Here is a 15,609-nt window from a genome sequence, read left to right on the forward strand (position 1 = left end):
GAGGGCAATATAAAGGTGGTAGGTGTAGAACTTGTCATCAAGGAGCTTATGTTCTAGAGGGGTCTAACCTTGAATGTGCATGCAAATAATCCAGGGGGGTTGTTAAAAAATATGGATTAGGCTCAGCATCAGATTTATCAAATCAGAGTCTCAGGGGTTGGGTTGGGGCACAGGAAAACATGTTGCTGCTGTACTTGTTATTGTGAATATTATAGTTGTTGCTGTTGCTGTTGTTTTTAATGGCCCAGGCAATTCTGACGCAGTCAGAAAACTCATGTTTGAAAGCCAGTGTTGTAGCTGGTAAGGGAAGTGCTACCTGCATGGAAGATGGGATGGGATAGCACAGTTAAGTGCATGGGTTTTGAAGAAAGGTAAGTCTGTTTTCAAGTCATGGCTTTGCTACTTTTTCTCTATATTATCCTACAATCATGTTTTTATCTATATTATCCTGGTTTCTCACCTGTAAAACATGGGTGAGAATAGTACCCATTTCATAAAGTTATTGTGAAGAATAAAATGAAATAATGAATTTAAATAATTTAGCACAGTGCCTGGCATATAGTAACAACTCAATAAATGTTTGCTGCTGAACTGTTTCTCTTAGAGAACCTATCTCCATTCAGGGCCACCCTCGATCTCACCTTCCATTCCTGCTAAGAAACTGGAGAAACCTCTCATTAGTTACCTTTTCTCTTCCTTGGTAGAATATTTCTAAGTCCCAAAGAAATCAGGTAAATGTGCAAGACAGTACACGTGCTTCCAAGATTTACAAAGTTAATCCTATTCCTTTATTTGGCTGAATCAGTCCTGAGGGAAAATGACTAAAACAGAGCCTTGAAAACTGCCAGCACAGTTATGAAATCATTTATAATGGAGTGGATTTGTGATAATCTTGTTTTTCACCACAAACTGACAGCTACTGGTTAGAAGGCAAAAAAAAAAAAAAAAAAAAAAAACAGAAAAAAAATTCTGTGGTCTTGAGCACAGCAGACCACCTAAGTTGACAACGAAGTAGAATTTCTTGGAATGGAAAGTGTGTAATTTTGCAGAGCCTTAAAGCACCCTAAGTTTACTTGACAGATGTTTGACCACCATATCCAAGCTCTAGCTTCTCTGCCAGAATCAGAGGGATAGAGAGAAATGTGGAAGGAGGCAGGAATGAGGAACTGGACAGGAGCAAGTAAAACCTGTTCTTTACCTTTGCTTTCCTCTTGCTGAGCACTACCATTCAAAGTGTGTAAGCCCCGAGAATTCCAACTACTGGAGAGCAAAGAAAAAGGCACTTGGCATTTGACATTATCTCCTTATAAATTTCCTTGAAGACAGGGACTACGTCTTCACTCATTTAAGTATGTTAAGCAGAGATGAACACATCAGACACGACTCCTGACCTTATCAAGCTTGGAGGTAGCAATCTCAAGTTGTAAATGCAAACACCTACAGCCCAGGAAAGTAATGTATCTTCAGAATAGGCCTTGTGTGATAGAAAGGGAATGGTGGGGACTGCTGAACTGAAGAGATCCTGCTCCATCCAGCAGGGACGACAGCTACACCGTTTCAACCTACGGTTGCACTGTCAGGATACATATCCAAAATTACTAGAGCTTCACTGTCAGGATACATATCCAACATTACCAGAGCTTCTGGTTAAGAAAAAAACAACAACACTTGAAAATCTCAATTTTTGTATGTGAAATCTTCTGATTTTTAAAAGGCAAATAATTAAAGATTTTAAAACATTGAAACATTAAGTAGACAAAGAAAACATGTCTATGGGCCAAATATAACCTGAGGATTTACAATTTGCCACCTCTGGTCTTGTTATCAAGACATGGCACAACATCTGACACAAATAGGTGCTCAAAAATATATGCTTAATAAGTAAATAAAGGAGTGAATTAATGAATATATACATACATACACAATTGTTGCTATCATCAGAGACAGTCAAAATACATGATGACTGGTGTTTTCCCAATATGGAAAACTAGACATCAGTAGTAAAGTGGTATCACTGTGTAAAAGAATCTTTACACAATTCAGGAAGAGCTTTACCTTTGCACGTGTTGGTGGAGAAGTCAAGATAGTACTGTGGGGCGCAGCTCTCGTATTGACATTCCCCAAAGAGCAGAACCTTGTTTGGATCTCGGCAGGAGGTACAGCTGGCCTGTGAATCACAGCTTCCACAGTGTGTGTTGCATGCTGAGCAGACAGGAAAAGAAAATGACCAGATGATTACAATTGCAAATACTGAAGCACTGATCAAACCTAGACAGATGTTGCATAGGAACAAAGCCTTGTTCCAACCTGCTCTACATTTCATTATGGCTCATAGCCCTCCCCTGTGATCAACAAAAACAGAAAATATTAGTTTCCGAAATAGAAAAGGGTAATCTTATTTTACAAAGAATATAAAGTGCAAACCCAATAATGGAAATCCCATATCCAAATTGCTCTGTGATTCAGCAACAGAATTTATGCTTGCTCTAAGATCCCTGGAATTACAGTTCAGAACTTAAACCCTTACTTCTTCAGGAATCAAGCCCCCTTAAGTTCATAATGTAGATTCAGGTTTTTGTGTGATGCCAACATTAAAATTAGGCACCAACTTTATTGGGGAGCTTGGGAAATCCCATACTTTAAGATACAAAGGACTTGAAGGTGAACTGGTTTATTGATTTGCCTAGTTACAACTCTTAGAACCCAGCCACATAACTCTGACATTCAGGGATGATCCCCCAATCTGGTCATGCTTCCATCTTCCCTTATTTAACAACTGGCATTTCTCCATCTACACAGTTATTCATGCCAGAAACCTCCAAGTCTATCTTGACACCTCTCTTTCCCTGACTCCTAATCCAATTACTCACTGGATCCTATTTATTCAAACTCTCCAATATAACTCTCAGAACTTTTTGCTTTTTTCCATATCCACAAATGCCAATATTTCTAAGCCATCATCATCCCCTGCTGAACTACTATCACAGCCTCCTAATTGGTTTCCCCATCTCCGCTCTGACCCCCTTGCAATCCATTTTCCATGCATCCACCAGAGTGGCTTTTAAAATTCATACAGCTCAGGTTTCAGAGTACACTTTCACCTTCAAACTCAATGTCATTTTTCAATCCTGGAAAATTTCCAGCCATCATTTCTGCAAATATTGCTCCCCTACCATTCCCTCCATTCTCTCCACCTGGAAATCCTATTATAACATGCATATTTGAATCCTCTTAATATAATCTCCAAGTCTTTAACTCTTAATTCATTCTTCAGTCTCTTCTTCTGGGACCTTTGTTAACTTTCTATTCTAAAACAGGCCTTGCATTATAGCATGCTCTACATGTTTTTCATGCCATGTATAGCAATTTCCATTTGAGTGATTATTTGATTAACATTTGTATCTTTTAGGCTGCAAACTTCATGAAAGCAAATAACAGGTCTGTTTTGTTCCTTGTAATGTTAGTCAGCACCTAGCTGGTTATCTGTCATATTGTAGGTGTTCAATGAACACTTGCTACATAAATGAAATAAAGCCAGATATTGCATAAGATATATACAAGCACCAGCATTTCTGTCTCATTCTGAAATCTTCTCTAAGTACGTGTCAGAGGAAAAGTACAGAGAGAAACTCAGTCAGTTTTAGATCTATATGATATCAAAGTATATGGCACAGTGCAGGAAAATTACCTCCCTGAAAAAAAAAAAGAATGCTATTGTTTCACCTACAAAGAAAGACGTTGTTATAAAACATTCATTAGAATATGCATATTGATAATTTAAGGTCCTGGGAAAATTCTAGACTGGATTTTCAGTTCTAATTATTTTCAATAATTAGAAAAGAATATTTTAACTGCTGTAAGCTTAGATGAGACCAAATTTTTATCCCTTTTTTTTTGCTAGAATTTTTGTGCATGGTGTATCTTAATTTGGCAAAGTGTTTGATAGAGATTCCAAAAATAAACTTGTGAATACAAAAATGAAGTGAGACCTACTAGTCGTAAGTGGATTTGAAGGTGGTTGAAAAGCATACTCAAAATGTGATCAGCAAATCTTTATAATTGACAAAAATAGGTCCACAGCAGAGTATCACATTAATTAGGCCTTAATTTCTTACTTGATCAATATTTTTATCCATGACTTTAATAGAAACAAAGAAACCATGTCAATAATATTTAAATATGCCACATGCACCTATATAGAAAACATACATAGTTAAGTTTCACCAGCTGGAAGAACAACAGTTCAGTTACCTTAACCAGTTGAAATAATGAACCTACAGTAACCAAGTGAAATAAGCAGAACTCTAAGAAAAGTCCCGCATTTATGTTCTAAAACCAACTGTACAAATACAGGATGAAGAAGACCTGCTTAGATAGCAGTTCCTATAGAAAAAAAAAATCTAAGATTTTTAGTCAGTAACAGTCTTGATAGTAACTAAAAATGTGATGATATGCAACATAAGGGTCAGCTGGTCCTCTTTTCTTGACATAGAGCTGCAAAATGAGGCCCCCGAATGCCAGTTCCCCAGTCAGGGGTCAAGGCCAATTTCTTGCCCTAGTGTCTGAGGGTTTCTTATGACTTACTTCCACCTGCCACTGTGTTCCTGAATCTTCCTTTTTTTTTTTTTTTTTTTGAGACAGTTCTCACTCTGTCACCCTGTCACCCAGGCTGGAGTATAGTGGCATGAACACAGCTCACTGTAGCCTCCACCTCCTGGGCTCAAGCAATCCTGCTTCAGATTCCCATATAGCTGGGTCCACAGACACATGCCACCATGCCCAGCTTATTTTTTAATTTTTTCTAGAGACAGGATCTCACTTTTTTGCCCAGGCTGGTCTCAAACTCCTGGCCTCAAATGATCCTCCCACCTTGCCTTCCCAAAGTGCTGGGATTACAGGTGTGAGCCACTGTGCCAGGCCTGAATCTTTCTACAAAGTACTCATTCCCCCTTGGAACCTTGATGTATACCTCAGCCCCTTCACTCACTTCTAAAAGAAATGGATTCATGCTGAGCATTTTGAATTGCTGGAAGACTTTATGGAGGATTTGGAGGGACACAGTAGTGTCACACTGAGAAACAGGTGGCTTCCATGACTTCTTCCTCTTATCCCTTTCCAAAGTAATGAGTAAATGGCTGACCCTGTCTGACACAGAGCAGTTCTGTAGGTACCAACGTCCCTCGGGTTCTCAGCTTCCGTGGTATTACATTCAGACCCCACAAAGTACTTACTAGTACTGACGCAGACATCTTGGTGTGGCCACACCTGGAGTAGCAGGGGCAGTTCTCTGAGGTCAGTGACCCCCATAGCAAGTGCAGGAGGACAGTGAAAAAGTGGCAGAGTCGACCAGAAACCACTGAGGGAAGCTGGGATGTGCTGTAACCATCACATCTGTGATGTGCTGAAAGGGCAGAGGGACCTCACAGTGTGGGGGTTCAATCACCTTCTTAAACAGACCTGTTTTCTGCTGTAGGTCTAAGAAATGGTCATCCACTCCTACTTCAACACTCCATTGGCTCTGGGTCTACATGGCACAGAGATGTCAAGGTGGGGAATGACAGTAATCGTGTGAATGAAGGAGGAAGCTTATTCTATACCACTTTGGAGGCAAGTTCTAGGGCCAATTAAAAACAACTGTCCAACAACTCCAGCTCCCCAGCAGTGGAACCGGCTTTGTTCCGCGGAAGTCTGTGGGGGTGAGTGAAAAAGAGTCTCTGCACTGGTGCAAGATTGGCTTGAGTAACTCTGGAATTCTCCTCCAATACCAAAGCACTATGGTTTCAAGTACTCAGAACCTTACGTATCATCTCTTTTTTAAAGTTCCTACCTCAATGGGTGACCCTTAGATTTTTTAATTCAGTTAATAGTACATCCTCTTGAAAGATTCCTATAACTAGAATATCTGGAAAGCTCTCCAGTCCTTACTTCCTTCAATAATTTGGTTATGACTGCCTCCCTTAATACTGATTACATTTCCTCAAAAGCCCTTATTGCAGAATTTCTAAAATTGGCAGGCCTATAATTGTCTATAATTATGAGTATTAGAATAGAGCGTGTTGAATCTTTTTTTTTTTTTTCTGAGACAGACTCTTGCTCTGTCACCCAGGCTGGAGTGCAATGGCGTGATCTCAGCTCACTGCAGCCTCCGACTCCCAGGTTCAAGCGATTCACCTGCCTCAGCACCCCCGAGTAGCTGGAATTACAGGTGTGCACCACCATGCCCTGCTAGTTCTTTTTGTATTTTTGGTAGAGATGGGGTTTCACCATGTTGGTCAGGCTGTTTTTTTTTTTTTTTTTTTAATGTACTAGAAACTCAAATATCCCAACTGAGGAGCATATTTTTTCAATCTCAGAATGAAATTTAAGGACTAAACTTAGGAAATTCTTAATCCAACTGAAATATTCTATGAAATTCTATTTACATGGGATCATAGCAAATGTGTTTGTGCAGAGGCCACCCTGCCCCAAGACAAAAACTTCCCAGAAGAGAAATAATTCAATGCAATGTGTTTTTGTCACCTATACTTCATACAATGGATTCTATTTTTTCTTTTGAACTTTTATTTCTGTGATTCCACTGCTGTGAAGAGCCTAATACATCTAAGTCACTATTTCTCCACCAGCACTCTCTTGCTCCTGAATAGAAGATGGAAGTATTTCATTCCTGTCTCTTATATTACAGAATCTACAGATTCTGGCAGACAGTTGATATACACAAAGCAAGGTTTTTGTTACAAAAGCAATCTTCCCACTAGCCCAAAAAAGTTTGTTTTTAGATCTCCAGTACCTCCACAGATGATGCAAAAGGGTGAGTTTCATATAACTAATGCAAATCTTTGCAAGGATCTCAATAAACTAACAGTAATATCTATCTTCCTATCTATAAAATAGAAATATCTTTACTACTTTATTTGCCTCTCATTTTAGATGATGATGATAAAAACAAAATAATCGTTAATCAATACTGACAGCTTATTCTCCACTATGGTCTATATTAAATGTAATAACACTAGAATGTAGGTACTGTTATTATCTTCCTTTTACAAAAAAAAGAAACTGAGGCCTAGTGGTTAATTGGCTTGCTCAAGGTCATAAAGTTCTAAGTAGCAGTTAGGATTTGAACTTCAATTCTCTGACTCTAGAGCCCACTCTCCTAACCACTACTCCACAATTCCTTCAGCATGGTACCCCTAGAACACACAACTGAAATACTACCACTATATTTGTTAACTGTCATTTTCAAAAGTATAACAATTTTTTGTTTTTGCAAATGACACTTTGGTGACTGAGATAAAATAAGGCATCAGCCTATCATAAATGTTCCTTCATCTGTGAAGTAAATCTTAATTTTTTTTCAGGCAGATTTACCCATTCCCTAATTTATCCTAACCCTTTGTGCCTGACTCAAGGTAATTAATCATATTCTGACTTACTTGAGAAATAAGGTATCTATATAAATAACCCCCATACAAGTCCAAATAACTACTGTTTGGGCAGAAATGGAATATTTCCAGCATGCAAAACCTTGTACACTGTCAATATTCACAAACACATGTAGAAAACAAATTAAATCCAGAGACGTGCTTAGTCCACTGATTGCATACTAGAGCAAGCTCCACTCTCTGCCTAGGGTCATAGAATGGGATTGCTGAGAAAAACTATAAAGATGAAACAAACTAACACTTTTATTTTTTAAATGAGATAACCTGGACAGAGAAGTTAAATAACCTGCCCAAGATCACACAGCTGGCATTTACAGAGGAGACCCCACCGCCAAGCCCAGCACTTTCGATTAGGCTGATATCTGAGCCATAATCTGCTAATGGCAACCTTATTGCCTTTGTAGATTGGTTTTCTTCCTTTTATAAAAATAAAGGCTACCAGGTGAGAAGATGGAAGTAAGAACCTCGCATTTCTTTCAATGGCTCCAGAAAGGCAGGAAAAGAAGGAAAGGAGAGAAGGTTCATTGGAAAAACCTACGCTGGCAAATATGATTGTCATCAAGATAGTGCCCAGGGAAGCAGGTGGTGCTGCAGGTGCCAGTGTGGGACAGCACGAGGTTGGTGTCACATGAGGAGCAGGAGAAAGGTCCTCTGCCCTGGCAGGTTCTGCAGGAGAAGTGGCATTCTGCAGAGGAAAAAGAGACACAACAGAAACCATGATGTCAGATTCTCTTCCAAAGCAGCATCCCAAGTGTGGGTAATAAAGTCCCAACACTGAGAACATTGGCAAGTCTGGTTTACAGTCCCATGGAAGTGGTTTACACTTCCTGCCTCCACTCTCTCTTAGGAAAGGTTGATCCTTCCCAGCTACTGCCCGAAGAGAACCTCAGGTGGCAGCTCCAGCTCCTGAGTCCAGCACTTACTCACTTTTACAAGCTCCTCTCTCTGCATAGTATCCTGAAGGGCAGTCAGGAACACAGTGGTCCCCGAGCAGCAGGTAGTGGGCATTCTGGCACCTCAGGCAGATGCTCCCAGTGTTGTGGAGATCAGCTGCACAGTGCTGGCACAGGTGATGGCAATCTGGAGGGGGAAGGGGAGCACAGAGAAGGCACGGGTGCTCATGAGCACAAAGTCTCATCACTGCACAAAAGGGCAGAAGAGATTTCAATTACAAACACTGCAGCTGACAGCTGGAGAGTAGCCCAAAGGCAGTGTATATCAGTAAAGTAGAAGCTTGGGACCTGTACAAATTGTGTGTTTGAGGTTTTTAGCAAATGGCCAGGCCCAGCACAGTGATTGAGTTTTCATCCCTTTCTAACGGAATGACCTTTAGATACGAGGGTGTCACGTGATAGATACTTGCTAGGAGTATAGAGAGAACTTCCTGACTAACAGAAGCAGTAAGATAATACTATCAACATCTCCCCTGGGGGTCTGAGACTGGAGTGCAGCTTCCCCCAACCCCTTCACAGTAATAGAGGCAGGAGGCAGAGAAATTCTAGGTGGACAGGGCGGGTGGGTCCCTGGTGAAACCCCACCTTCACCATAAAACAACAAAAAATATCCTGAAACCCATGGCCAAAAGTCCAAAGTAAGTACTTATATTCCTGTTTGCCTGCCCTCTCCCAGTTGGTTCTTTCTGAATCATGCCTTTTTACCAATTGAATGTTGCTTTTTCCAAAACTACCTATGGCATGCCCCACCCCCATCCTGTGCCTATAAAGACCCCAGACTCAGTCAGTAGAGGGGAGACAGACAGCCTGACTTTGGGGAAGAGACAACCTGATTTTGGGGAAAGATGACCTGTCCTTCTCGTCCCCTCTCCAGCTCCACTCTCTTCTGAGAAATGTTTTCATCACTCAGCAAAATTCTCCACTTTCACCATCATTCAATTTTCTGTGTAACCCCATTCTTCTCAGACACTGGACAAGAGCTTGGGACCCACCAAGTGCCAGTACCCAGAAAAGGCTGTCACATCGCCCTTTGCCCTCACCAGTGGAGGGAAACCACCCCAGCAACAAGGCAATACACCACCTGGGTGCCACCATGTTTCCCTTGAGGCGACATGCCTGGTTTGGCTGCAGGCCCCCCATAGAGCTTGCTCTTGTGTCAGTGCCCAGAGTGGCCAGCCAGATCCTGCACTCACTAACACACATGCTTTCTCCTACAAGGGGTTGAGCACAGCAGGCTGAGTAGATGAGGTGCCGCTGCCATGAGTCCGGCAAAGAAGCTGAGAAAAATCCTGCATCAACAGGGCTCCTGAGCCCTCTGCAAAGCTCCTCTCACAGATTTGGCCTTCCAGAGTCAGTATACCAGTCTCAGCCTTCAGTATGAATGGACTGGGGTTAGTAAATAATTGGATTGAGTTGCTGGAAAATTTTGGTCTTTAACTGGAAATAAAGTTATGAAGAAGAGTTGTGAGTTGAAAAGTCATTTTTATGACCCAATACATAGTGCACAGTAGCTCTGTAATACCAGTTGGGATTAAAGCTATAAAACAAATTATTTTGTCCAGACAGCCCTGTCTCTTGTTCTCACTCACATAATAGTCATTCTTTAATAAAGAACTTGATTGTGTTCAGCTTCCTTTGTAGGTGAAAACTTCCTGCTTTCAAGTGGTAATTACCCTTTAAGTCCCATTTATCATCCTTTATCCCAAAGGCAGGAGAAAACCCACGAATCTCAATTTACCCACCTCAAATGAAAAAGGAGTAAGATCTAGAAAAGAGAAAAGAAAGAGTTCTGGTTATGGGGCCTTCCCACCTTCCCCTGTAGGATTCAAAGCATTTGTCTGTACTCGCTAATGCACCACCCATGGCCCCAAAATGTCTTGTTTCATCTCAACGCTTGTAGTAGAGATTGTGATTTCTAGAAAATCCATGTTGGTAAAACAGATTCCTGCCCCTGGAATCTGTTAAAAACAGGTCTTTCTCTGTACACTGTTGGTGATCCTAACTGTTGATCATCTGGATGTGTTCCCTGTACATGAAGCAGATCTCCCTTTCATGTCCAGTGCCCACTCATCCACATGAGAACCCTTCAGAGGACCTTCATAGCCACCCCAGAAGTTAAACCACAAGAGTCTGCCTCAAAAATGCTGATTGTTTTGGCAGCATACAAACTAACAGTCTCAAACCTTTCTGTGAACTTTGGGAGTTACAAATTACAAGCAGCCTTTTGCTAATATTAGGAACAATTCATGATATCCTGAGAGCCAAATTAATCCTCATTTCAGTCCTTCAGTAAACTACAAAGGAAATTATGACTGCATTGAGGGAAATATGAGAAGGAGACTACTTTCCCCAGATTTGGTGCATGGTTTCCACATAATGCCAAGCCCTTTGTTCTCTCTTCCCTATGCCTTCCTTACAGTGCCAGGAGCACAATCCCAGCTGTGCAAAGGGAAATTTAAAAAGCTTCAAAAGTTGCAAGAGCAAATGAAGGTGATAGTGTTTTATGACTACCTTAACAAGTGGGTAAATGTTAGGATTGGAAACCTAGGAAACACTACAGATTCAAGGCTCCGTTATCTGAAAAGCCATGGCCTATCCTCTTTAAAGCAACTTCTTTCAGAGCTTTCTGAACTTGGGCATGCATCAACAAGATCTGCAGGTGTTCAGTGGTCTAAAGACTAGTTGCATCTAACAGATGCTTTCTCTAGCATGCAATTAGAGAAACATAAAAGAATAATTACCAAGGGGATGCTTTCAAGAGAAAGTAAGCAGACCCCTATAGTATTTTGTGGGTACAACAAATAAGTAATTATGGATTTATCTGATCTTGGGATCTCTGTTTAAATAAGGAGTGTAACGTGTGTTAATTATTCTAAAGGAAGCTGGAACCAGGTTATGGATATTCCTTCCCCCTCACCCAGCAGTGCTTTTCAACCCTTATTCCTCTTCTGAAGTCACTACCCAACTCTGCCCGCCCATTCATGTCTTCCCAGGTGATCTCATCTACATCACTAAGCAGAGCATGCTGGATTCATTCCTTTCACCTCAAAACGTCTATCTATTCCTGTTTTTATTTCATTTCCTCCCTTCTCCCAGGATAAAATGGCTAATGCCTACACCTATATTCTTGATCCAATTTTCAATATTATTCCACCTGTTTTCCCCTATCTCTCTTTTCAACCTTAACTTCCAACTATGCTCTCCATTGCCTACTGTCCTAAAAACTTTTCTCTACAAACAACTCATCTCTTGCCTTCCCTTAACTACCCAACTTCCTTGCCTCTCTAACTCCTCACTTCATTGTAAATCTGTCTTCAAAATATTTTACTGTGGTATTGCTCTTGAAAAGGTCTCTGATGGCCTCTTAAGGACCAGATTTAATGGCCTCCTCTAATTCCTTATCCTACCTGAAATCTCTGCAACACAAGGCACTGTTGACTGAGCAGCCCTCCTTCTCAAAACTCTCTCCTCTCAGCATGAGTGACAGGTGCTCTTCTTGGCTAGGTTCTCTTTCTGTGCCTCCAACCGACTTATAAATATATGGGTTCCTCACAGCCTTTAACTTTTTCTATCCTCCTAATCAAGTCTCTGGAGTTCTTAAACCAGACATGGCGGTTTGGCAGATTTGGGTACACAGATGCCAGAAATCAATGGAAAGGTCTGAAGAGTTGGAGAGACTCTGAAATTACTCAGGGCCTCTGCTTCCTTCCACAGCTCCATGTTAAGCCATAAGAAGGCATCAGATCAGTCCCCAAACATATATTGCATGATGGAGTGAGTGCCCAGAGTCAAAGGAGAAATCAGTACATGACACCTGAAAATATAAAATGATCAACTCCAAGTTGCCCAATACATCACATTTATCCAAGTTAGTTTATAGTTCTACCTCACACAGGAGATTACAAACACTCGAGTGTGCAAAGTTGAACTCTCTAACTCTTTTTGTTCACTACCTGTATTCATTCTACGGTTTAAAAAGTCATGCTGAACACCCACTCCTGTGAATAGACTCATTCCAAAGCAACAACCTGAGTGGGACCCATGTTAATCCACTCATGCAAACTTTCCTTCCCAGCTCCATCATATGCAATCCCCCAACAGAAGACCAATTATATCATTAGGCTCTCAAGGTTGGTTGACTGATTTTTATTAAATCAAGCCGAAAAGAATAATAAGTCCCCAAAACGTAGGGAATACTTTTGTCTTCAGAGGCTTGAAGTCAAAAATCTCTTTGTAGGAGAGTTTCTTGGGAGACCTCAAAATGAGTAACGATCTGCACGGAAAGAAGCCAGAAATCAGAGCAACAAGCGCTTGAGGATTAATACCAATGTTCTGACTTATAACCAGAAAAGTATAGTTCCCTAGGGCAGACTACAAAACTCAGGCAAGACAGGCTACGAGTAGCCGACCCCACAGGGCACCACCTGTGAGCAGGCTTCAGGTACAAGCCCGGGGATGTTGTGATCTACACAGAAGGGCTGAGCAGGTTCAGACAGGGATCTAGAGGTTTTATTTTTCTGACTACAAAGTAAGCCATGGAAGAGAAGGAAACATGAAAAATCTTTTTACAAAGTATAAATAAGCATAAAAATCACCCTAAGCATGGTAGTTCGGGGTCAATAACTACTAACGTTGACATTTTTTCTTTTAGTGCTTTTTCTATACAATTTTACATATAGAGATTTTTACATAGATTAGATTAGATTAAATGTGGACACCATAGTACCTTTTTTACTCAATATCATCAGCATTCCCACATGTCATTAGGGACTCCTGTAAACATCATTTTTAGCAGCAAAATCATATTCCAGTATTAAGTAAGCAAACAAAAAAACTGCCATTTTTCTTACAGTTTGAATATTTACTTATAATTTGTCTCCATTTTTATAACTAAGGCTATGATAACACTTTTGTGCATAAATCTTTGTCTGCATCTCAGATTATTTCCTAAAGGACTATGTTGAAAGGGTACAATTCATATTATTATTATAGTTTACATTTACTGAGCTCTGAATATACATTGGGCAAAATATTAATTATTATAAACACATAATTTCATTTGAAGAGAAAAAGTAGGCAATGTTATTATCCCCATTTTATAAATGAGGAAACTGAGACTCTGAAAGGTTAAGTCATTTGCTTACACATACCATATATATACTAAGTCCAGAGCATACAATTTTAACCACTACAAGCATGAAAAAAATGTAAAATTCTTAATTGATATTATAAATTTCATTTCAGAAAGTTCCTATCGACTTGTATTTCAAGAGCCATTTATGAGACTGTTTCATCATAATTTTACCAGCACTAAGAAATTTAAAAACAGTAAACCAACCTTGGCTAATTTGGTTGGTGAAAATCGGGGTTGTCATTGTTTTACTTTGTGTTTCTTTTATTATAAGTGAGGTTAAGTATGAAAAGAGTTTTTTTTTCATTGAAACAACAAAAACATTCAAATGGCTACTATACTCCTATAATTTTCAGCATGGTGGGGGAAATGATTCTGGATGTATCATTTTAATTGAGTATTTAATATGCACAATCAAATAATAAACTGAGGTGTCAATCAGTGAGTTCCTTCCTCATCCACTGTCACCATCCCCCATTGGACCAGGAAGCATGGGGTCATCATGTGTTCCCAAAGCTATCAAAATCAGACCTACAAAGACACTATACTTATAGAACCCAGGGCACAGGAGATAGAAAGAAAAAAAATTGTCTTTTTTGTTTGGTAAGACAAGGTGTCCCTCTGTTGCCCACACTGGAGTACAGAGGCAAAATCATATCTCACTGAAACCTTGAACTCGGGGCTCCAGGATCCTCCTGCTTCATTCTCTTGAGTAGCTGGACCTATAGGTGTGTACCACTGGGTCCACCTAATTCTTTTATTTTTCATACAGACAGGAGTCTCACTATATTGCCCAGGCTGGTGTCAAACTCCTGGCCTCAAGCAATCTTCCCTCCTTGGTTTCCCAAAGTGATGGGATTACAGGTATGAGCCACCTCACCTGGCCGAAAAAGTTCTTTAATGTGCATTGGAACTAACAGACCCAGGCCCTCCCCCACCAACACAACCCCTACACTCTCCATCTCCCTACCCTAACCTAAAAAACCTTCAAACTGAAGGGGAAGAAAAAGCAGAGGGACCATTCCCTTTGCTCCTGCCTGCCCCTCTTATGGAACAGGTTGGAAGTAACCCAGTAGAATGTTCAAGATTCCAATAGTAGAGTGGGCTTGGGCTATGTTTCTTGCCTTAAAGAGGGCTGTCTCCAAATTTTGTCATGGGGACACAGTGTGCTGAGCAACCTGAAAACATGGTGGACACTGAGGTGGAGGACTGGCATGAGACTGTTACAAACGTCCTGTAGAATGCTACAGGGATAATGATAGGGTGCCATGAAAGTACATAACAGGGGTACCAACTTAGTCCAAGGGCCAGGAAAGACCTCCCAGAGGAGGCTGAGACAAGAACACTGGTGGCAGTTAGCTGCAACAGGAGCAGGGCAGGGGGAGAATGTTTGGAAAGGGTTCCAAGAGGAGGGAAAGCTTAGGCAACCCAGCAGTTGAACAGAACAGGATGCCTTCAAGGAACTGAGAAAAGTTCAACATGGCTGGATCTTAAAGAACACACAAAAGAGCCACTCGGGACCTGGGTAGGCCAGTTTTGCAAGACATTGTAAGTCAAGAAAAGAAGTCTGGATTTTATGGTAAAGGCAATTGGGAATCTCTCTCTCTCTGTCTGTGTGTGTGTGCGTGTGTGTGTGTGTCTTTTTTCAGTTTATTTACCGAGGTCTCTGTGTTTTTGTTATAGATTTAAATGAGAATTTTTTTTATATGAAAGGCAACTCATGTCAGGAGAAGACATCAAACCAAAGCAGAAAACTAATAATCTAAGAAAACTCTGACATACAACAGCTCTTGCCATGAAACCCTTGCTGGAGGAGGAAAGCAGGCTCCTAACTGTTCTCTCCCCTCCTCCCCTCCATTGCATCTGCAGAAGCCCCTTTTCTGCCAAAAACATCTCTCTGCTGAATTGTTCTCAAGGGGCTTATGCTGGAGTAGGCATATTAAGAATATTAGGATGCAAATACATGAAAACTATTGTGACCAGGAATGGAGATCCTTGAGAAGGAAGAAAAACACACTTGTGGTTTCTCTTTGCATGACTGGGGAAGACCTTTTCACTCATGGTCAGTTCTCAGAACTCCTTT

The 15,609-nt window shown here is 40.7% G+C and overlaps 1 protein-coding gene across 2 annotated transcripts in view; it reads right to left on the reverse strand.

Moving 5' to 3' along the window:
* FRAS1 (Fraser extracellular matrix complex subunit 1) overlaps positions 1 to 15,609 on the reverse strand; it is a 490,598-nt gene that overhangs the window by 171,996 nt on the left and 302,993 nt on the right. For both annotated transcript variants that reach the window (XM_008957670.5, XM_003832280.6), the window contains exons 21-23: positions 8,370 to 8,522; positions 7,981 to 8,127; positions 2,056 to 2,202 (exon numbers count right to left, since the gene is read on the reverse strand). In XM_008957670.5, the coding sequence (XP_008955918.2) occupies positions 2,056 to 2,202; positions 7,981 to 8,127; positions 8,370 to 8,522 (447 nt within the window). The remainder of the gene's footprint in view (positions 1 to 2,055; positions 2,203 to 7,980; positions 8,128 to 8,369; positions 8,523 to 15,609) is intronic.

This window comes from Pan paniscus, chromosome 3 (assembly GCF_029289425.2).
Source record: "Pan paniscus chromosome 3, NHGRI_mPanPan1-v2.0_pri, whole genome shotgun sequence".
Lineage (NCBI taxonomy): Eukaryota > Metazoa > Chordata > Mammalia > Primates > Hominidae > Pan > Pan paniscus.